General features: G+C 46.4%; 1 protein-coding gene across 1 annotated transcript in view; it reads left to right on the top strand.

The window, feature by feature from the left end:
* The window catches only part of N (neurogenic locus Notch protein), a 52,808-nt gene that overhangs the window by 25,372 nt on the left and 2,825 nt on the right, over positions 1–24,611 (top strand). The window contains exons 3-6 of the mRNA XM_089475651.1: positions 6,000–6,268; positions 6,396–6,600; positions 11,077–11,207; positions 17,429–23,748. Of these exons, the coding sequence (XP_089331777.1) occupies positions 6,000–6,268; positions 6,396–6,600; positions 11,077–11,207; positions 17,429–23,748 (6,925 nt within the window). The remainder of the gene's footprint in view (positions 1–5,999; positions 6,269–6,395; positions 6,601–11,076; positions 11,208–17,428; positions 23,749–24,611) is intronic.

A 24,611-nucleotide genomic window follows, 5' to 3' on the forward strand; every position in this document is an offset into this window, starting at 1 on the left:
TCAACTGGTTGCTCGTAAAATATGCATTTTGCTGTTGTTGTTGTTGTGTTTGCTTCTCATCTGTTTACCTGCGCATGCGCAGCAAACAAAAGCCAGCCAGACCGTAGCTCAGGCATCAGATGGATGGATGACTCGATGGATAGACAGCTAAAAGCGGAAAGAAATGTTTGTGGTGTAAAATTTGTAGCCGAGCCATGCTGGGGTCACGCATTTTGTGATACATAACAAAACACACGACGAAGAAGAGGAAGACGAAAAACGGGTCCGTCTCGGACCAAAGCTGTAAAGTTATAGCCGCATTTGAGTTCGAGTTTTTGGAGTTTTTGAGTACTGAGCCGAGGCTCAGCTGCTAAACAAATAGATAAATGCCTAGGGTGAAATGCAGAGCTGAATAGAGATGGCGATACAAACGATGAAAGAGCTAGAGAGTCGAGCGAGCAATGCGAATATATATATATATATTTATATAGATATATACTAGATCTGAAGGGACAGTGACTCAGAATGGCACATTGACATAGTACGAGCAACAACAACAGCAACGACAACAGCTCGACTCTAGCCTCTGTCTATCTCCCCCTCTCTCTCCCGCTCTCTCTCTCTCCCGCTCTCTCTCTCTCCCGCTCTCTCTCTCTGCCTCTCTGTCTGCCTGTGCATGTTGCACCTGCTCAGTTTGTGTTTTTGGTGCCCTGTCGTTTGGCATTGTTGGCTTTTCACGTGAAAAACATGCACAGCCGCCGTGGCATGTTCGTAATGTGAGAAGTGTGCGCTGTTTACCCAAAAAAAAAAAAAATACAGAAATGAAAAGAAAAAAACCAGAACATTAAACAGCTGAAAGACAACAACAACAACAACAAGAGCAGAAAGCATCTTAGAACTTTTGCCCAACGTTTTACTGTCGTTTGTCTCAGCTTTTCTATTTTTTTCGGCTGTTGCTCGTGTCTTTGGTTTATGTTTTTTCTGCTTAACCTTTGGGACATATGTATGCATGTGTGTGTGTGTGTGGTGTACTTTTCTTTTTGGCCATAAAAAGCGAAGCTTTGACATTGACGACAAGCAGGACTGAGCACCGCGCCGAAAGAATGTTTCGATGGCTCAATGAGATCAGATTAGATTGTAAACATGCAAATTTTGAAGAGTTCCCAGTTCGAGTTAGTTGGATAGGCACTCTGATACATATATAATTGTGTATCGGGAAAAGGATCAGAGATCATGCTGTCTAATTAAAGGTTTTTTGCAATATGTCCTTTCTAGGTGATTCTCAGTTTGCTGACCTTTTGGACACCTAAACTCATAGTATCATAATATAAAAAAATTATTAAATATGAATTATCTTGGCTCAGCGTTTTTCAGCATGGCCCTTCTAGGTGATTCTCAGCCATTGAAAATGGCTTGACAGCACAATTTAGTTTATTTTATGTACTTGAATATCATTACACATATAAGCACAAATCAATTGGCTGATTTGGCAATTCGGTGATAAGGCCTCTCTAGGTGATTCTCAGAAATTAAAAATAATCGAAAAATCTTTGTTATATACTTTGATCTCAACATTTACACTCGGCTCATCACGGATTATTTGTAATCTTAACCCTTGCCTTTCTATGTGATTCTCAGCTTACACCAGAGTTGACAATCTATAATGGCCATTTGGTCCGCTCTAATTTTGCATTCGCATGCAAAATCGTTATCTTTTCACATTTGATGACGGCGGGATCATCTCGAATGTCGCCCAACTCAGACAACAGAGGGCGCAACTGTTTTGATAAGTTAGTGCTGAATGCTATGTGTGTCGCTGATAATCAAGCCCAACGAACGTCAATTAAATTAGCAACATTGTTTAGGTTAAGCAACTAATTAGCATATGGAATGATCTTTGTCCGATTTGAACTGCAGTGCCATGTGGAATGAATGACGTTGCCATAATGGGCATGCTGTGAATGCAACTGACTCTGCTGCTTCAGCAGCAGAAACAGAAACAGAGACAGAGTTCGACTGATCGCATACACAAGGCACGCACAAGAAGAGCAACAACAACAACAACAACAACAACAGCAGCAGCAACTCATCAAGAGAAGCGTAGCCGAGTGGCTGCTCAAGTTTGCAAACAAAGATCAATATCATGGTGCATGGCAGCAGCAGCCGCAACAGCCGCAACAGCAGCAGCACCAGCAGCAGCATCAACATGATTGCTTTTTGCCAAATAAAAAGGAAAATTATGCTTTAATTGGGCGCTTTTGTCAACCGCAGGCAAGTCGCGCCGAGCCTTAGCGAGCCTTTAATTGCAACCTGGCTAAAGACATTGACAGCGATGTTAACCGGGCGATAAGCATTTTTTGGCACTGCTCCCCACAGCTACCTCGCTCTCGCTCTGTCTCTGTCGCCCCATGCCTCCCAGACGCCACTACATACACACACACACTGTCGTTTGTCGATCTTGATATGTGTTAGCTCAGCAGAATACATCCAGGCAACTGTCTAGCGAGCGGCGAGCGTGTGAATTGCATTGCTCTGCAGAAATTAGATACCCAGGGCGCATTACAAACAACCAACAGCCAGCGAACTCGGTTAACCAGCAGCTAACTAGGCGTTGTACTTGTAGATCTGCAGCTGCAGCAGCAGCAGCAGCAGCAACAGCAGCAGCAGCAGCAGCAGCAGCAGTTGAAGCCATAGACCATAAACCAAATAGACCAAGACAGCCGACCGACCAGAGCAAAGATGACTGATCATCGGGCAAAGACATTAAATCATCCTCTGGTTATGGATACCAACATTAACCGCTGCACATTCGATAGCCTCCAGTGGATGCTGCTGCGGTTACGCTCGTGAGAAGCTCAATCTCTAACTGAAGCTTTATAAAGTTATGATTATGAACATTTCTCTCTCTCTCACTCTGTCTCACTGTTTGTCTCTTGAGCCTGTCGTCGAGAACCGCAAATTGAAATCGCCAGCAACGACAGCGATTGAGATTGAGCATGCCAAATAGATATACATATATATATATTTATATATATATATATATATATATATATATATATATATTTATAGATATCTGTATATAGATACATTTACTTCTTTTACTTTTCTCACACAAGGCCAACAATTCTTTTATTGGCTGGCAGTGGTATCTCATATAGATCGTGATGTTTGATGATTTGATGTGAACGTGACCGTTAGCTTATTAGAAATGCAGTCAAATTCACCACGCACACGCATGCGCATGCAAAAAAGAAAAATAAATGGCAGAAACATGCTGTTCATGAAGTCCGAGAGATTTGGTTTCAACTCACCACACTTTGACCAAACTCACCACACCCACTAATCTCACCACACTTGTGTAAAGTTTGCAAATAGTTTAATTTGCATATTTAGCGGTTTGAAGATGAATTCACCACAGCTGCTGGGATCCCACCACACCCTTCGTGCGTGTCATAGCTTAGCCATTCCCCTCTCTGACAGCTCGCAATGACATTCACCACAGCTGCTGGGATCCCACCACGCCCATGCACGTGACTCACGCAGCTGTCACGCGGCCATCTCTAGCAGCTGGCCCCAAACACACCCTGGACACTTTGGTTTTGTTTGCCAATGCGAGTCACGTTTTCATTTATTTTTCTTTCCTTTTTTTGTATTTGGTGTTTTTCTCCTTTACTTATTTTTTTTCCTCAGTAGCCAACGTTGCTGTTGCTGTTGCTGTTGCTATTGTTGTTGCTGTTGCTGTTGTCTGTTCATTTGAAAACGCCAGCAGAAACAACATGAAACAAGTTAGCAAACTGGGCAGCCGCTAAACACAGCTCAACACCCTGGACTGGTACCTCGATGGCTCGAAAGCCAAAGCTGCGGCCACAGCTCAGCTCAACTGGCTCGTGTATAATTTATATTACATTAATTTCATAAAAAGAAGAAGAAAATCAGCAGCAGCAGCAGCGGCAGCAGCGGCGGCAACGGCAGCGCCTGACACCTCATTTGAATGGAAGGCAAGTCTCTTATCAAGCAGCATCGGCTGCTGGCTGACTAGGCTAGCTGGCTGGCTGGCCAACAGAGGCCTGTTTCGGCTGCCACAGTTGCAGCAGCAGCAACAGCAGCAGCAGCAGCAACAGCCAAACATCGATTTCTCAGGCCAACAACAACATGTTTGCTGGCAACTGTTTTGCCTACCGCCATTTAATTTTCTCGCACAGTTTCGATTAAGATCAACAATCGAACACACACACACACACACACACACAGGCACACACACATTTACGCACACTAGGCTGGGCACTTTGTGTTACAAATTAATGCTAAATCTAAAGCATTTTCACACACTTGTAACGGTAACGGAGCAGCCGTTCTCAATCCCCCAGTCCAGTTGGCCCCCTCTGCCCCCCCGCCCACTTTGGCCATTGGCCAAATGCAGCAGTTGCCTTAATGATTATTCATTGGCTGCCACAACTTTTAGCTGCTGCTTCATCTTCTCGGATGCTGCTGCTGCTGCTGCTGCTGTTGCTGCTGCTGCAATGCGTGTAATTTTCTCATTGCTTTGGCTTTGACTTTGGCTTCGATGAAAATTTAATATGCAATCAAGATCGCGCACAAATTACCGTGCATAAAAAAATAGTTTTCTCAAGGGAAAACAACAATGTGCAAGTTGTCGTTCGACTTTAACTGCAACTTCAGGCGTAATCATCATCAGCAACAACAGCAGCCACGTCATCCACATCCACATCAACATCATCATCATCATCATCATGATCAACGTCATCGTCATTGGCAATCGAAGCGCGCCTCGTTGTTGCATTTGTTGCCTGCAATTACTTTGCTAATTTGTTGTCGTTGCTGTTGTTGTTGTTGCTGCTGCTGTTGTTGTCGTTGTTGTTGTTGTTGTCAGTCGACTCATATTGTGCATACTTAAATACGCGCCTTGTTGTTTGTTTGTGTTTCATGTTGCAGCTGTTTGCTTGACCAACATTTGTCAAGCATGCATTAAGCATTCTATGTCATTTTCGCATAGCGAGCAGCTTTTGTCTGGAGTGTGCACAGAAGCTTAAGGCTGCATACACCGGACAAAAGCTGATTGCTATGACAAATTCCTATAGAACGACACTGAATGCATGCTAAAAGGAGCTAATTTGGCAATCTCTCTCAGCTGTGTGTGTATGTGTGTTTTTTACGGCCAGCCTAAGCGATACTGGGTTTAATTTATGATACGCTAATGCGAGTTGATAACTTAATTTAGAGTTGTCTTAGGCCCTATTTGTAGTGCAAGATTTTCACAGTGTTTGCTTAAGTAAAGTTCAAGCTAAAGTAAAGCAAGGTAACTAATTGAGCTTGACAACCTCAAGTGAACTTTCAATTATTGATAAATATTTCATGAATTCTCAAATATATTTGGCAAATTTTCGCTAACATTTACATGAATTTAATTAACAGAACAAAAAACTTGTAAATCTATTTATTTTCAACTTCATCTAACCATACAATTTAAGAACAGAATTAAAGTTAATCGAATAGAATTCATTTCGATATCCCTTAGATATTTGCAATTCACATTCATAAGCGCGTTATCGAATTGTGATTAATCGATAAATGCAATTCGTTTGTCGAACTCAATCGCAAACATGATTAAGAAATTCAATCAAATATGAATGGAAATATATTCATAAATAAAGTGCATAGATTTTGGTCTCAGTGTAACTAAACTGTGAAAGCAATTGGTAAATGGCTTAGCTTCGGCTTGTGGTCCAGCTAGCGGAAATGAGGCAACTTTGTCAGTTTGTCAGTTGCTTTAACACTTTGGACGCTTATCGATGGACGCAAATCTGCCGCCGAGCGGCGTCCGCTCTAGAGCGGCTCTATAAACTATATCAAACGTGTGTGCATTAGATGCATATTTGAATGCATCAGCAGATTGCCAATCGCGCGCACACACACACACACACACACACACACACACACATGCATACACATCTATATATACAGTTACTTTATCTACATCTATTTGCTTGCATCTTTTGCAGTTGCGATACACGCTACGTTGGCGACTACTGTGAACATCGGAATCCCTGCCTCACTGGCCACGGACGCTGCCAGAATGGCGGCACCTGTCAGGTGGCCTTTCGGAATGGCCGGCCTGGCATCTCGTGCCTCTGTCCGCTCGGGTTTGAGGAGTCGCTATGCGAGATTGCAGTGGCGAATGCCTGCGATCAGGCGCGCTGCTTCAATGGCGGCACCTGCCAGCTGAAGACGTTGCAGGAGTACAGCTGCATCTGTGCCAATGGCTATACGGGTAAGTTGGCACCTCGAATCCACTCGAGCGGCAGTCAATCAGTTGCTTAATCCTAACTCATTAACACAACTTACTCTTGCACTCTCTCTCACTCATACTCTCTCCTTCTCTGTCTTTGTCTCTTTAGGCGATCACTGTCAGACACAGAATCTGTGCGCTAGTTCACCCTGTCGCAATGGCGGCACCTGTTCCGCCCTGGCCGGCAGCAGCCGATTTAGCTGCAATTGCCCGCCGGGCTTTACGGGTCACACCTGCTCCGAGGATGTGGAGGAGTGCCAATCGAATCCTTGCCAATACGGCGGCACCTGTGTCAACACGCATGGCTCATATCAGTAAGTAAACCAAATACAGAACTTTTGTTAAGTGATCTATAAAGGGGCGGTATAAATTGAGTGGATGTTATCTTTAACAGTTATATTTGGAAGGACTTCTTCATAAGGTGATCGAGCAGCTAAATCAGCATAGCTCGAACGAGGGATTGTTAGAGTTTTACTTAGATCCAAGTCATTTATAGCGTACAGCGTGTATTTTCCAGAAAATACTCTTACGTATATCTCACTCACTCTCTTTTGTAGTATAGAGATCAGATTGCATTATGATTATATGCTACATATCTAGCTGTTCATATATCGTAGAATTGATTTGATAGATTAGTTGATGATCTTGCATTGAAGGATAGTTCAAGCAAGAAACTAAGGCTCCTCGCAGTCTCTCTTTCTCTCTCTCTCTCTCTCTCTCTCTCTCTCTCTCTCTCTCTCTCTCTCTCTCTCTCTCATTATCTCTATTGTAGTATGGAGATCATTGTGATCTCATTACATTGAGATGAACAGACTTTATATTACTAAACTAGATGATCATATCTTCCCTCCCTCTCCTTATTGTAGTTTATGCTAATAATAATCATATTGATTTGATTAGTCTAGATTGGATTGGTAAATGATCTTGCATTCTAGGATATCCGAAGAATCGATTTATATCTATCTATCTTTCCCTTATCGTATGATTATATGATGATCATGTGAAACAGGATTGATCTAGATTAGGTTTACTGACATATATTAAAGAATAATTCAGGTAAATAAACTTTGCTTCTCTCTCTCCTCTCTCTCTCTCTCTCTCTCTCTCTCTCTCTCTCTGTCTCTCTCTCTCTATCTCTCGCTATATACCCTAAGTCAGATCTAGAAACCTCTGTTGGACCATCACTTTTGGCTCAGTCAGTCACTGATATATTTCGCTCATAACTCAGCGCATGACAAGTGCAAATTTGGTTGCTTGTTCGACAAAAGATCAGACACGTTCCGATTGTGGGCCAGGGAGGCGAGATGCTGGGGAGCCCATGGGGCATGGTTATAAAGCGGATTTCGATGTATATCAAAGAAAACAAATCGTCGCATTTGCATATTTATCTAATTTATCGAAAAGCCGTTTGTGGCTGTGCGCCAAATTAATGACAATTTAAAACTAATAATTTATAAAATCGAATTCAACTCTGACTCTTCCCCTTCTTCATTAGCATGCTGAAGCGATTAAAATAGTTTATTGAGTTTTGGCAACAAAAAGAGTGGGAGCGAGACAGAGAGAGAGGGCTAAACTAAACACTGAACAACAAATTGCCAATTGGTCCAAGTTTCCACTCTAATTAAAATATACAAAAACTATTGAATTAAATCAGACTCAGGCACACACACACACACACACACACAGAAACATTGACAGAGATGTGGCATAGAAGTCGAGTCAATGGAAACGCCGCAACTAACCGAAATTTCCGGCGCTTTGTTTCGCAGCGCGCTCAACTGGTCTGTTCGACATGTAAATTAATTCATTGGCAGCATTTGCATTTTTAATTCGAGAGATACCCTAACCGCAAGCTAAACGAACGCTTAGGCGGTTGGTCGGGGGCGGGCCGAGGCAGGGGAGGCAGGCAGTCAGGTATCTTTTATCTCGAATTCGCGAATTCTAGATGCTCTACCCTCTGTATCGTCCATCTCTAACACTCTCTGGCCTTTTTCTCAATATCTCCATCTCTCTCAATCAATCTGTCAATCTCTGTCTCTATTTAATCTCTCTTTGATTCCTTTTTCTGCTTATCTCAACTGCCCTTTCTCTCTCTCTCTCTCTTGTCCTCCTCTCGCACTTTACCCTCACTTTTTCATTCTTATCGCCTCCCCTCTCTGGGTTTCCTTCTCTCTCTCTCACTCTACTTCGTTTTAGTATTCGCTCGAAACTAATATACCACTCTTATTTCAAAGAAAACAGTGTATGAAACTTGATATAGAAACTCAATCGAGCTGAAAAGTGCGACATGAACATGTGTTTTCACTGTGTTTTTCCGTAATGCCATTTGTTGTATGATGAGTTAATGATGCGAGCTTTTGGCCGATAATTAGCATAAGACATAATCGAAACCTCGATTACTAATTGATAAGTTGTGGAGGCAAACATTGCGCCTTTTCGGTTCATGGACGGCTACAGTGCACATTCGCTAAGCGAGAAGCTTCCTATGGCTTCCTTTTTGTCAACAGCTCACTTCAATCCATTCTTGAATGACAGCCACTGTTGATAGCCGCTCCAATCGCACGATCGATCGTTTCGCATAATATTCACATTGAGTTGCCGTTTTTATATTGTTTATATTGCTCGAATCGAGCGTTATGATAATTTTCGATTTCTTTATAGAGCGAAATAAAATCGTTAATTTAGTGGACAGCGATATATGATACAGGCGCAAGCTTAGTCATGCCCAAGCGTATGAATATGAATAGCCAGTCAATTACGAACGTATAAACATTTTGGCCATAAGCCATCTAATAATATCCTAAAGCTGTCAGTTTGAATGGATTTAGCAATGCAAACAAGCCAAATCTGTGAATAACATTCGATACAGCTGCTCATCATTCACAATGGGCAGGCAGAAGCGGTAATTTATATGACATATGAGTGTATTCATGAATGTCAAAAGAGTGTTCTTGTTGAGCGTGGGCAATATATTCATATATTCACGTCGCTATTTGACTGTAAAAATACTCATAAATCATAAGTGAGTGCACTCATGAATTGAATTGAATACATTAAAAAAAAAAAAAAATGGAAAATTGAAAAGTATTTATGATGTTTATGCGTGTATATATGTATACTCCAATGAAAGTGAGTGTATTCATGAATAATAATTCAATGAATATAAAATTTTTAATATTTATTTAAGATATTTAAACTGAATAAATCATTTCGATAAAATTCGCATATTCAAAACGAAAAGTAAATGTATTCATGAATAGCAAGTGAGTGTATTTATGAATGCATGAATATGAAATGGATAGTTCATAACTATTGATTTTCAAAGAGCCTAAACAATCAAATAACAACGAAATTTATTCATAAATGTGAATAGATATGAATACACTCGGAATAGGCTACCAGTTCTGCATTTGCTAGCCAAAGAGAGAGAGAGAGAGAGAGAGAGAGTGAGAGATAGAGAGAGAGAGAGAGATATCGCTCAGACTATGAGTGCACTCGCTATTGAGTTAATGATCCAGCGATCTTTGTGGTGGGTCTCGCCGCATTTAGTACGGCCCGAAAGCGAATAGCCAGCGACTGATTCGGTGATCCAGCAATTCAGCGATCCTCAGCATCATCAACGCCTTGGGCCATTGGCCCGCTGAGTTTCACATGTCAATCAAAAATCAATTTTGAATTTCGTTCGTTCGTTCGTTAGTTTTGCCCAAAGCGAAGGTGAAGCAATTTACGATGTGTAATTTGGTCAGTCAAAGGGACGGACGGACGGACAGGCGGAGGGACAGACAGAGACAGACGGACGGGCATTGTCGGGTAGTGCCCAACAATGGAAGCTTGGCCAAAGAGTCGGGAGTCGGGAGTCGAAGAGAGGGTAGCGGGTACTGTCTGGTTCATTGGCCAGTTGGACAGGTCCCCAAAGAGTTAGCGCGGCACTCGAGGCCCGTTGCCTATTTGAGCGTTTGTGCCTTTTAATTGTTTAATTTAATTAAATGCGCTTAATAGCCTTAATTAGCGGCCATCTTCAGAAGCCAGAGAACAAAAAAAAAAGTAAGGAGGGGGAGCTGGGGTGGGGTCGGGCTACCTTTTACGGTGCCACAAGTAGAACCAGTTCTCAAGAAATGCTGCAGTTAAAAATCATTTATATATATGTATATAATATATAGCATAAACAATTTAACGAATTAGGCCCAAAAAGATCAATGTGGATATAGTGCGAGCTCAAGAAACATTACAAGAAATCGTAAAAAATAAAGTAAAGTAAAGTAAACTAAAGAAGAGGAAGAGAAACAGATTTTGTGTACATAAAAACTAGCTACCAACACTGTTGTACATATTGGCTTTTTATTGTTGTCTTGGCCCTGTGTGTACCCAGCCCCAAAGAACCGGTTAAAGCCGTGCGAAGAGAGCGCACAGCAGCTAGAGAGAGAGAGAGAGAGAGATAGATAGAGAGAGAGAGGGAGATGCACACACAGAGAGCAAGATCTTGCAACAAATAACAAAGAGAGAGAAGTGAGAGAAGTGTGAGAACGAGAGAGAGAGAGAGAGATAGCTTGTGAGAGCATTTGTCGAGCAGCAGCTGGACGAGGCGCATGCCATGTCCACAATACAACACAAGCCGAAGAGACACAAACGGAAGTTGCACGTTTCACGTTGCACGCTGCACGTTGCAAGTTGCAGCGTAGCCAAGAAGAACTTTGGAAGGCCATGCAGCAGCCCGGCGTTAATTGCTGCCATCGGTCCATTAATCTAACATTTCTAACATGTCTACTCCTCTGCTTCTTGCCACTTTCCAGATGCATGTGCCCGGCTGGCTACACCGGCAAGGACTGCGACACGAAATACAAACCCTGCTCACCATCGCCGTGCCAGAATGGCGGCACATGTCGCGCCAATGGACTCACCTACGATTGCAAATGTCCACGTGGTAAGTGCAACATTTTAATAAACAATAATGAGAATAATGAGAATAGTGATGATAATAATAATAATATATAGACAATATATAAAATAATAGCAATAATGAAAATAATAATAATAATAATAATAATAATAATAATAATAATAATAATAATAATAATAATAATAATAATAATAATAATAATAATGAAAATAAAAATAATAATAATAGTAATAATAATATATAGATAACATATATAGTGACAGTAATAATATTAATAAATAATATGACTAATTATAATCATATTGATGGCTTACAGATTATTTGTAGCCTACGAAAAACAGTTAAAAGGCAGATCTTGAGCAGCATTAGAAGGCGTATCAATATAGTTCAATTTGCCTATCGATAGGCATTAGCGCTATTTAGTATTTGATTAGATCAGATTAGATTATTATCAAATTTCTTTAAGTATAGGCCCAAAATTTGAGTAATGTCAAAGCTAGCTATATGAAAGAGTTGTTTGATAAGACTAGAAACAACTTTATCATTAAATTATTGCGATATGATTACATAATCATATGATACACATCAGATCATTTATTATCATATCACAGCTCAATGGGGTATATCAAAACGTAATATTGTAATATGTATGTACATCTTATTATATTATTATCATTATATATCATTATGCTTATAATCCTGTATATTTACTAGATATAACAAAATGTAATAATATATATGTATATGTATATATTATTATACTATCATTATATAACATTATACTTATAATCCTGTATTGATCCTGTATTGATAATCATAAAGATTTACGATATATCATTACGGTTTTATATATCCTGTAGAACTTTTTGGATTGATAATATATATAATATAATACATACAGTACATACACATACATATGTATATCGAAGTTGTGTTATATAGAAAGCTTTTTTTTTTTTAATATCTCAAGAGATTCCCATTAATCCGAATGCAAAAATTATTCAAAAATTTCGAAGTTTTGTTTTGTATTATAAGATATCTTTGATAAACTGTAATATTACGAGACTGACATTAGCATGTTTCTTATATGCAGCTTTGTCTATTCCATACTTATCGATAAGCATACAAACTGCTCGATATATATATGTATATATATAAATGTATGTATTTATGTGTTTGTATATATTATGCCCATTGCATTCGTTTTAACAGCAAGTGTCAATGGTTAAACCGAATGTCAAATAATCAACAATTGTTGTTTCTGTTGTTGTTGTTGTTTCTTTTTTTCGCACACAACTCGCAAACTGAGTCAATTGTCGCGCATTCAATTTAGACATGTAAATTGCCAACATTTACATTTTACATATTTATGAAGGCATTTGTCTCTAGATATATGTATGTAAATGTGTATGCATGCATGAGTGTGTGTGTGAGTGTGTATGCAATTTTCATTTAATTCACTTCAATTAAAATGAATTGCATTGTAGTGTAGTGTAGTGTAGTGCGAATGGACGACGGACGGTGGACGCTGGATGGTGGGAGTGGCCTCTATAAACTTATCTGTATGTATATACAGATGTATATCTATATATATATATATATACAGATATATATATATACATATCTATATATATTAATTGCGCCCAATCAAAAATTCTAATGAGCTGAGCGTGTGAAAGTGTGACAAAACACTGCAACAATAAAACACACACTACAACAACAACAACAACAGCCTCAAAGAATTTCGATTTGCAGACATTAAAAAAAGAAGGAAAATGCAATAATGCAATGGAAATGTTATAACGCCTTTTGTGCCAATGTTGAGCAACACAAATTACAACAGCAACTGCAACAACAACAACAACAACAATAGCAGCAGCAAAAGTATAGCAAACCAGTCAGAGGAGCAGCAACAACAACAACAACAACACGACACGAATCGCCCTGTGGACATCACGTTGAGGCAGCGCGGGAGATGCCAATGGGAATTTTGTGGTTGCAGTTATTGTTGTTGTTGTTGTTGCTGCAAGGAGCGGAGGGCGGCGCATTGCACTCATTATGCAAAATGGAAGAGAAAAAAAAAACAACATCGGGCTGGCTAGCAACTTGTTTGTTCCCAGCCCACAGCCGCCGCCTCCTCCTTCTCCACCCCAAGTGCGCCCTCCGTGCGGCTCGTGAAACGAGTCGAGTCGAGTCGATTTGAGTCGAGTTGAGTCGCGTCGCATCGAGTCAGTCAAAGGCATCAAAATCGAGCGCCTGGCTTAATTTGCTCTGGCTCAGGCCAAGTAAATTACAAATAAATCAGGCACGGCTCAGTCAACGCCAATGGACCATGGAGGATAGATAGAGCTGCTGGACGGCGCTGCTTAAGCACAGTTACGCCCTAAGGAGGTCATGCACAAAATGCAACAGAAAGAGAGAGAGAGAGACAGAGAGAGCGTGAGCAGGAGCTGCCCAAATGGGATGTGCTTTAATTTTTGTTGTTTTTTTTTTTTTTTTTTGGGTAAAAGTTGCCCGAGCTGAATGAATGATGAATAATAAACTGGATGGACAATTTGGTGGGGGAATATCGGTGGCACTTGGCTACGAGTCAAGCAGCTAGCAAACGAGTTTGACTTCGCGTGGGCAGCAATGGCAACGCCAGTAGCAGCGGTAGAGGCAGCGGTAGAGGCTGAGGTAGAGGCAACGGCGCTTAAAAACCTGGGCCACTATTTGGCTCGTGGCGAGTCATGACTCAGAAGAAGCTTGCATAGAAATAAATTTGCCGATAACAATCGTTGCATTAATCGATTATGATCAAATGCCCATTTGAAATTCCTTGGGATCAAGAAGTAGTTGTGCCATAAAGAGGCATTTTCTCATTGAAATCATGTGCAAATCTTCAGTAGACTTCGATAAGAGCGATAAAGTCAAATGATCACATGACCAAAATATAATGATAATATAGGATATCTAAGAGAATATGTTCTATTGCCCGAATCTTCAGTAAATTTCGATAGGCATACCAAAGCTAAATGATAAAATGACCACCAGATCAACTGAGTAGTAAATATCTTTGAGAAGTGGCTTGAAATCAAGAAACATGTGTTCCATTGCCAGGTGTTCCACATACAACTGATGTGCGTTAATTAATTATGGTAAAACTACTCAGTAATTTGCTTTAAATCAAACGACACATGTTCCATTACCAGGTGTTTCCCTGCTGTAATTTTGGATTTTGACTGTATTTCGATTCCTGATCTTATCAAGCGACAATCCCAATCCTAAGCTAATCTTGCCAATTTCCACCAATCTCCTTCGCGAGAAGCTGCACCCAAAAAGCATAAGAATCATTAACAGCCTCTGCTCATGCTCAGCAGTGTTTATGCCTCTGTATGTGTTCCGATTCCAGACATTCTAAAGTCAATATGAATTATTAACTTGGCAACATTATTGCTTTATATGGATAATAAGTAAAGAGGCAAAGAAAAACAACAACAACGAATTTTCGTTAGGTCAAATCCTAACTGTTCCATTTTCAGCTGTTCCCAGCCATGTTAATGACATGAACTTTCTAAATGAATATGGGCTACATTTAAATATTGCGCGGAATTCGGTACAGACCTTTTATGTTTACATTAATTGCTTGGCAACATTGTTGCCAGGCTTTTAGCTTTTGTCACAGGTCGTCGATTGACCCAACGGACCAACAACTCATGCAAATTGTTGCAGCCAATTGACTTAAATGGCTACACATACACAAACACACACACACACACAGAGAGAGAGACACGCATAGGCACATACTGCCATTGCAAATGAGAGGGTGGGCTGCATAATTTTAGCGTGCAGTTTGTCTTTCAGTTTGCAACGTTTCATTAAATTTGCTCGTGGTTTGATAGTCACTGGAGCAGCAGCTGCTACTGCTGCTGCTGCTGCAGTTGCTGCTGATGTCTAGAGTTCAAAGTGCCACTAAGTGACTGGGTAACGTCGATTGTTGTGTTGTGTGTGGCGTGAAGCGCGAACATGAAACATGTGTGCAACAGATCAGCAGATGCATGTTGTTATTGTTGTTGTTGCTGCTGCTGCTGCCCTGCCTTGGTTTATTTTTAAAAGTATGCATTGAAAATGCCACTCTCCAGTCTCCATCCCAGGCCCAGGCAACAAGTTGCAGTCCCCCAACTAAATACATACATACACGCACACTCACACACAGGCACACACACATAATCATAATAATAATAAAGAAAAAATGCCCACAAAAAAGATGAAGAGAAAAAAAATGAGTTGTGCACAGCAACAACAAAATCGATCAGCCCAGCGGCAGCAGCAAAAACAACAACAAGCTATGACAACAAGTCATAGTTACTTCTGTGTGTGTGTGTGTGTGTGTGTGTGTTTTGGGCCCTTCTTTTAAGACCAAAACGAAGCGAAACCGACCAAGCAAGAAAAGCCATTAAAAAAAGCTGTGGGCGAGCAGCCGAGAGCCGCAAAGAGCGCGCGAAGCTTCCATTGCATGCACACACAAACAAACATGTACAAGTCCACACATATACATATATGTATGTACATACACTGGGCAGACAGAGAGCGAGAGAGCATGTATGGTCTCGCAGAGGATGTGAGGGGAGGAACAACATAAAGTGCGATTTAATTCCTCGAATGAAGCACAAAGTAAAGCGCAATGTACAAAGTCGAAGTCCGAAGCGTAGCAAAACATACACACTCACACACACACACGCACACAGCATAAAAGTAGTAGAAAACTCGATCGAGCCGAGCGACGAGGCGTGCCGAGTGCCGACTGCCCAAACGAGAGCCGAGGCTATGGCTGTAGACAAAGCTAGCGCACAACATAAGCAGCATTCATACATTGTTGTTGTTGGTTCTGTTTGTGTATGTGGATGGGGAAGCGAGCTAGCGAGCGAATGAACGAGCGCGCTCGTGGACGACGCTCGTTGCGCTCGTTTGCTTGGCGCGCATTCAGATAGCTGCCTGGCCAGATATGAGACCGTGGGAAAGAACAACCAAAGACGTGTTGTACACATATACACACACACAAACATAGGCACACATACGTACATACATTTATGTGTGTATGCGCATGCGAGCGTCTGTTTTATTTCTTTACATTTTGTTTGCTCATTCGCTTCGCATGCGCAGCGGCGCGCAGTTTTTTCTTTCGTTGTGCTGTTGTTGTTGTTGTTGCTGTCTTTTAGTATGTATGTATGTATGTTTGCATGACAGTGGTGTGTGTGTGTGTGTGTATGTATGTATGTATATATATATATAATGCCGCAGGCGCAACGTAGCAGAGAGCGTGCGCAGCCGTACAGCGCGAGAGCGAACTGAGCAGCTTGAGAGAGCGACAGAGCGCCGGCTCTTGTTCTCGACTTACCTGTGTCTGCTCTCAGCGCTCTCATCGCTCCGGCACCCTCCCTCATTCTTGCTGCGACTCCATCTGGCTGCTAAAACATGTGCAACACAGCTGCATACGCCGCCGAACAAATACATACATACATACAGATAGACGTATGGACATATTTTAAGCGTTGTCTGCGCTTTGTGCGCCTTCTTCGCATTGCCTGGCAACCACTTTTTGTTCATGCCCTGGCCAGTTGCTGTTGTTGTTGTAAACGTTTTCGTTTACTGAAGCATTTTATGATGCTGCTGTGTTGTTGTCCATAAATCTGTTTATGCACTTCATTGAACACATACACAAATACCAGCCGTACAGACACATGCATACATTCTCTCGCATTCATATGCACACACTTGCATACACACATACATATGTAGATATCTGTACACATGTTCGCTTGCAGTGTGACCGTTTAGCGAGCCAATCAAAGTCTTGGTATTTTCGTTGTTCAAATCAAATTCAAAAACAATTTAGAAGATTTATGATTGATTTTGTTGTTATTTTTGCTTTTGTTTTTTATTTTCAGCTTTGTATTGTATTCGTTTTATGCACTTTTCTCTTTGGTCATAATTACTAGCTAGCCCCAATAAAATCGTTTTCACTGTACAGTAAAGATATTTGGGGTTTTTTTTACAAATTTATGATTTTATGAATGTGTGAAGGCATGAATGTATGAATGTACGTCTATGTATGTTCCTAGTATACCCTAGATATACAAATTCGATTCAAACTGCTTGGGATCCGTATATTTAGAAGCAATCTCTAACTACTTTAGTCATTACGTCTCTACCGTATTCATCATTGATCGAAACTAATTCACAATCCGCATTCTCTTCATTTGCAGGATTCGAGGGCAAGAACTGTGATCAGAACATCGATGATTGTCCGGGAAATCTGTGCCAGAACGGCGGCACCTGTGTGGACGGCATCAACGACTATCGCTGCAATTGTCCGCCGAACTTTACGGGTCGGTACTGCGACGTGGATGTGGATGAGTGCGCGTTGCGTCCGTCCGTCTGCCAGAATGGAGCCACCTGTACGAACACCCACGGCACCTACAGCTGCATCTGTGTGAACGGCTGGGCGGGCAGCGATTGCAGCGAGAACATCGATGATTGCGTGCAGGCGGCGTGCTTTGATGGCGCCACCTGCATCGATGGCGTGGGCAGCTTCTATTGTCGCTGCACGCCGGGCAAGACGGGTCTGCTGTGCCACCTGGACGATGCGTGCACCTCGAATCCGTGTCATGCCGATGCCATCTGCGACACGAGTCCGATCAACGGCTCCTATGCGTGCTCCTGTGCGACGGGCTACAAGGGCGTCGACTGTTCCGAGGACATTGATGAGTGTGACCAGGGCTCGCCGTGCGAACACAACGGCATCTGTGTGAATACGCCGGGCTCGTTCATGTGCAACTGCTCGCAGGGATTCACCGGGCCGCGCTGCGAGACGAACATCAACGAGTGCGAATCGCATCCGTGCCAGAACGAGGGCAGCTGCCTGGACGATCCGGGCACGTTCCGTTGCGTGTGCATGCCCGGCTTCACGGGCACCCAGTGCGAGATCGATATCGATGAGTGCCAGTCGAGTCCGTGCCTGAATGACGGCATCTGCCACGACAAGATCAACGGGTTCAAGTGCAGCTGTGCGCTGGGCTTTACGGGCGCACGCTGTCAGATCAACATCGACGACTGCCAGTCGCAGCCGTGCCGGAACAATGGCATCTGTCACGACATCATCGCCGGCTACAGCTGCGAGTGTCCGCCGGGCTACACGGGCACCAGCTGCGAGATCAACATCAACGACTGCGACTCGAGTCCCTGCCACCGGGGCAAGTGCATCGATGGCGACAATAGCTTCAAGTGCTTGTGCGATCCCGGCTTTACCGGCTACCTCTGCCAGAAACAGATCAACGAATGCGAATCGAATCCATGCCAATTCGGCGGCCACTGCGTGGACCGTGTGGGCAGCTATCTGTGCCACTGTCTGCCCGGCACCAGCGGCAAGAACTGCGAGATCAATGTGAACGAGTGCCACAGCAATCCGTGCAACAACGGCGCCAGCTGCATCGACGGCATCAACTCGTACAGCTGCAGCTGTGTGCCCGGCTTCACCGGCCAGCACTGCGAACTGAATGTGGACGAGTGCGCCAGCAATCCGTGTGCCAACAATGGCGTCTGCATGGACCTGGTCAATGGCTACAAGTGCGAGTGTCCGCGCGGCTTCTACGATGCGCGCTGCCTGAGCGACGTGGATGAGTGTGCGTCCAGTCCGTGTGTGAACGACGGCCGATGTGAGGACGGCATCAACGAGTTCATCTGCCACTGTCCGCCGGGCTATACGGGCAAACGCTGCGAACAGGATATCGATGAGTGTGCGAGCAATCCGTGCCAGCACGGCGGCAGCTGCTTCGACAAGCTGAACGCGTTCAGCTGCCAGTGCATGCCCGGCTATACGGGTCACAAGTGCGAGACGAACATCGACGACTGCCTGAGCAATCCGTGCGCCAATGGCGGCACCTGCATCGACAAGGTCAACGGCTACAAGTGCGTCTGCAAGGTGCCCTACACCGGTCTGAACTGCGAGAGCCAGCTGGATCCGTGTGCGAGCAATCGCTGCCGGAACGAGGCCAAGTGCACGCCCAGTCCGAACTTCCTGGACTTCTCCTGCACCTGCAAGCTGGGCTATACGGGTCGCTACTGTGACGAGGACATTGATGAGTGCGCGTTCAGTTCGCCGTGCCGGAATGGAGCGAGCTGCTTGAATGTGCCCGGCTCGTATCGCTGTTTGTGCACCAAGGGCTATGAGGGCCGGGACTGTGCGATCAATACGGATGATTGTGCCTCGTTTCCGTGCCAGAATGGCGGAACCTGTCTGGACGGCATCGGTGACTACTCGTGCCTCTGTGTGGACGGCTTCGATGGGAAGCACTGCGAGACGGACATCAATGAGTGCCTGAGCATGCCCTGCCAGAATGGCGCCACCTGTCGGCAGTACGTGAACAGCTATACGTGCACCTGCCCGCTGGGCTTCAGCGGCATCAACTGCCAGACGAACGACGAGGACTGCACGGAGAGCTCGTGCCTGAACGGCGGCAGCTGTGTGGACGGAATCAATGGCTACAACTGCAGCTGCCTGCCGGACTACAGCGGAGCGAACTGTCAATACAAGCTGAACAAGTGCGATTCGGCGCCCTGCCTGAATGGCGGCACCTGTCACGAGCAGCGGGACGAATACACCTGCCACTGTCCGAGCGGCTTTACGGGGAAACAGTGCTCCGACTATGTCGACTGGTGCGCCCAGTCGCCGTGCGAGAACGGCGCCAGCTGCAGCCAGCTGAAGCATCAGTTCAACTGCAAATGCGCCGCCGGCTGGACGGGCAAACTCTGCGATGTGCAGATGATCAGCTGCCAGGACGCGGCCCAGCGGAAGGGGCTGAGCGTGAAGCAGCTGTGCAACAATGGCACCTGCAAGAACCATGGCAACAGTCACGTCTGCTACTGCAACCAGGGCTATGCGGGCAGCTACTGCCAGCAGGACATTGACGAGTGCGCCTCACAGCCCTGCCAGAACGGAGGCACCTGCCGGGATCTGGTCGGCGCTTACGAATGCAATTGCCGTCAGGGCTTTCAGGGCCAGAACTGTGAGCTGAATATCGATGATTGTGCGCCGAATCCGTGCCAGAATGGCGGCACCTGTCACGATCTGGTGCACGGGTTCAGCTGCAGCTGTCCGCCCGGCACGCTGGGCATCATCTGTGAGCTGAATCAGGACGATTGTGTGCCCGGCGCTTGCCACAACAATGGCAGCTGCATCGATCGGGTCGGCGGCTTCGAGTGCTCCTGTCCGCCGGGCTTTGTCGGCGCACGCTGCGAGGGCGACATCAATGAGTGCCTGAGCAATCCGTGCTCCAATGCCGGCACCCTGGACTGTGTGCAGCTGGTGAACAACTATCATTGCAATTGCCGGCCCGGCCACATGGGCCGCCACTGCGAGCACAAGGTCAACTTCTGTGCGCAGTCGCCGTGCCAAAATGGCGGCGTCTGCAGCACCAAGCAGAGTGGACACCACTGCGTCTGCGCCGACGGCTACTATGGCAAGAACTGTGAGTTCAGCGGGCAGGACTGCGACTCGAATCCGTGCCGGGCCGGCACCTGCATCATCGAGGACTCCGGCGGCTATCGCTGCGAGTGCAGCCGGGGCACGGCGGGCCAGCACTGCGAGATCGATACGCTCGACGAGTGCCAGTCGAATCCGTGCCTGCAGGGCGCCGCCTGTGACAATCTGCTGGGCGACTACGACTGCCTCTGTCCGAGCAAGTGGACGGGCAAACGGTGCGAGATCTACGATGCCAGCTATGCGGGCTGGTCGGGCGGCAGCTCCGGCTCGATTAGCTCCGGCAGCGGCGGCAACGGCGCCGCCGGCATCTATGCGGCCGATCTGGAGCAGCAGCGGGCGATGTGCGAGAAGCGCGGATGTCCGGAGAAGCAGAGCAACGGCGTCTGCGACACCGAATGCAATACGTACGCCTGCAATTTCGATGGCAACGACTGCTCGCTGGGCATCAATCCGTGGGCGAACTGCACGGCGCCGGAGTGCTGGCGCGTCTTCATGGACGGCCAGTGCAACGAGGAGTGCAACAATGCCGCCTGCCTCTACGACGGACGCGACTGTGAGCAGAAGCTGAAGCGCTGTGCGGCCATCTATGATGTCTACTGCCAGAAGCACTACGGGGACGGCAAGTGCGACTACGGCTGTAACAATGCCGAGTGCAGCTGGGACGGGCTGGACTGCGAGAAGTCGGAGCAGTCGGCGCAGCTGGCGGAGGGCGCCATGTCCGTGATCATGCTGATGGATATGCAACAGTTTGCCAAGGAGCAGGCGCAATTCCTGCGCGAGATGAGCCACATCCTGCGGACGACGGTGCGCGTGAAAAAGGACGCCCTGGGCAACGACATGATATTCAGCTGGAAGGGCGCCTCCAGCATGCCGGACATACAGGACACGGAATTTGGCAGAAAGCACAAGATCCTGTACACCCAACGCAACGGCCAGACGGGCATCCAGATCTATCTGGAGATCGACAATCGCAAGTGCACGGAGTGCTTCAATCGGGCGCACGAAGCGGCCGAATTTCTGGGCGCCTATGCCGCAAAGCATACGTTCAACAATCGCTATCCGATCTACAGTGTGCGCGGCGTGAAGAGTCCGGGCGAGAGCGAGGGACCCGAATCGCCGGCCAATGTCAAGTTCGTCATCATGGGCATTGTCCTGGTGGTGATTGTGCTGGCCTTCTTCGGCATGCTGCTGGGCACCCAGCGGAAGCGGGCGCATGGCGTCACCTGGTTCCCGGAGGGCTTCCGGGCGCCGGCCGCAGCGGTCATGTCCCGACGCCGACGCGATCCCCACGGCCAGGAGATGCGGAATCTGAACAAACAGGTCGGCGGCCTCAACCAGGCCCAGGCCCATCAGCTGGGCGGCGTTGCCGGCGCCGGCAGCCACTGGTCGGACGACGAGTCGGACATGCCGCAGCCGAAGCGCCAGCGCGGCGATCAGATGAACAGCGGCGGACTGGGCGGCCTCGGCGGCTTGGGCGGCCTGGGCGGCGGCAGTGTGGCGGGCCTGACCAGCGTGGGCTATGCCAGCGATCATACGATGACCAGCGAGTACGAGGATCCCGATCCGCGTGTCTGGTCGCAGGCGCACCTGGATGTGGCGGATGTGCGGGCGATTATGACGCCGCCGGCGCATCAGGATGGCAGCAAGCACGACGTCGATGCACGCGGCCCGTGCGGCCTGACGCCGCTGATGATAGCGGCGGTGCGCGGCGGCGGCATGGACAGCGGCGAGGATATCGAGAACAACGAGGACAGCACCGCCCAGGTGATCTCTGACCTGTTGGCGCAGGGCGCCGAGCTGAACGCCACCATGGACAAGACGGGCGAGACGTCGCTGCATCTGGCCGCACGCTATGCGCGCGCGGATGCGGCCAAGCGGCTGCTCGACGCCGGAGCCGATGCCAATTGCCAGGATAATACGGGCCGGACGCCGTTGCATGCGGCCGTTGCGGCAGATGCGATGGGCGTCTTCCAGATTCTGTTGCGCAATCGGGCGACCAATTTGAATGCACGCATGCATGATGGGACGACACCGCTGATCCTGGCCGCACGCCTGGCCATCGAGGGCATGGTCGAGGATCTGATTACGGCCGATGCGGACATCAATGCGGCGGATAATTCGGGCAAGACGGCGCTGCACTGGGCCGCCGCTGTGAACAACACGGAGGCGGTCAACATACTGCTGATGCATCACGCCAATCGGGATGCCCAGGATGACAAGGACGAGACGCCGCTGTTCCTGGCCGCCCGCGAGGGCAGCTACGAGGCCTGCAAGGCGCTGCTCGACAATTTCGCCAATCGCGAGATCACCGATCACATGGATCGCCTGCCACGCGACGTGGCCAGCGAGCGGCTGCACCACGACATTGTCCGGCTGCTCGACGAGCATGTGCCACGCTCGCCCCAGATGATCAGCATGACGCCCCAAGCGATGATCGGCTCACCGCCGCCGGGCCAGCAGCCGCAGCTGATCACACAGCCGACGGTGATCGCCGCCGGCGGCGCGGCCGGCAAACAGAGCAGCCAGGCGGCCAAGCAGAAGGCGGCCAAGAAGGCCAAGCTGATCGAGGGCAATGGCGCCGACAGTGTGCTGGATGCGTCAGCGGGCGCGGGCGCTGCCACTGGGGCCGTGGCCAACAACATGGGCAGTCTGCGACGCAAGGCGAGCTCAAAAAAGGCCAACAACAACAACAACAACAACAATGGCAACAATGGCAACAGTGCTGCCTCAAAAAAGGCCATGAACGGTGCCCTGAATGCCGCCCAGCTGCTGACACAGGCGGCCAACAACAACAACAACAACAACAACAATTGCACAGACCTAGACTCGTCGGTGACGGCAGCAGCAGCAGCGGCGGCAGCAGCAGCAGCAGCGGCAGCGGCAGCAGCAGCCACAGCCAACGGCAACATCAACGTCAACGGGCAACTGGTGAATCTGCCCAGTCCGTACGACACCAGCTCCATGTACTCGAATGCCATGGCAGCGCCGCCCAACAACGGCAACAACGGCGCCAAGCAACCGCCGAGCTATGAGGACTGCATCAAGGTGAGTTGAGCGGACTGAGCCATGGGAAGAAAGAAACTCCTGATTAGGTTCAGGCAGAAGAAAGCGTGTTAGGGTACATACGGACTCTCTTGATCAAGCCGACGAACAGAGGAACAACTCCAGCCATGTCCGTCCGTATGCCAATCTAAGAATCTAGTACAGCTAGGGAAAAGGAAGCTTGCCTGACCACATAAGCTAGATGTATACTTGCTCAGAACTCCCAGCTGAGCCCATTTAGTCGACCGTCCGTCTGTCTGCATATCCGTCCGTATTGCGATCTCAGAAATTATTAGAGCTAAGGAAATTCCTTTTAGAATTTCTTGTTTAGGACGACGAGCTGAGTTGATCAAGCCATGTCCGTCTGTTTAAGCTTTACAAATCCCATGAAGTCTTGCTCAGGACAACGAACCGAATCTATTTATCTATCCGTCTGGATCAACGTTTCGATCATAGGAACGTAGTGAGCTATAACTAAAGCTAGTGAAAGGAAGGCATGGCAGACGTATATGTACTCTTGTCCCTTTACCTGCCCAAGCTGTTCGTCTCTCTATATGTATGAGAGCATCGACCTCGGGAACCTAAAAGAGCTACAGAATTTCCTTGTGAAATTTGTGTTTTTGAATATATGATACAAAAATATTACATAGGACGACAAGTTGAGCTGTTCTAGCCAAGTCCGTCCATCAGTTAGTGCCGATTCCATCCAATTTTTCTATGAATTGAAGTACACTTACATATATCCCCCATATATGCAGGAGTTTTCATTTTATCTAAAATGTCACATATAAAATCGAGTGTCTAGATAATATGCCGAACGTTTCATTTAAATCGAACAAGTAAAGCAAAAGTTATTAAAGAGAACG

This window comes from Drosophila arizonae, chromosome X (genome assembly GCF_054131065.1).
Source record: "Drosophila arizonae isolate 15081-1271.41 chromosome X, UAZ_ARI_1.0, whole genome shotgun sequence".
In the NCBI taxonomy this organism is placed as follows: Eukaryota; Metazoa; Arthropoda; class Insecta; order Diptera; family Drosophilidae; genus Drosophila; species Drosophila arizonae.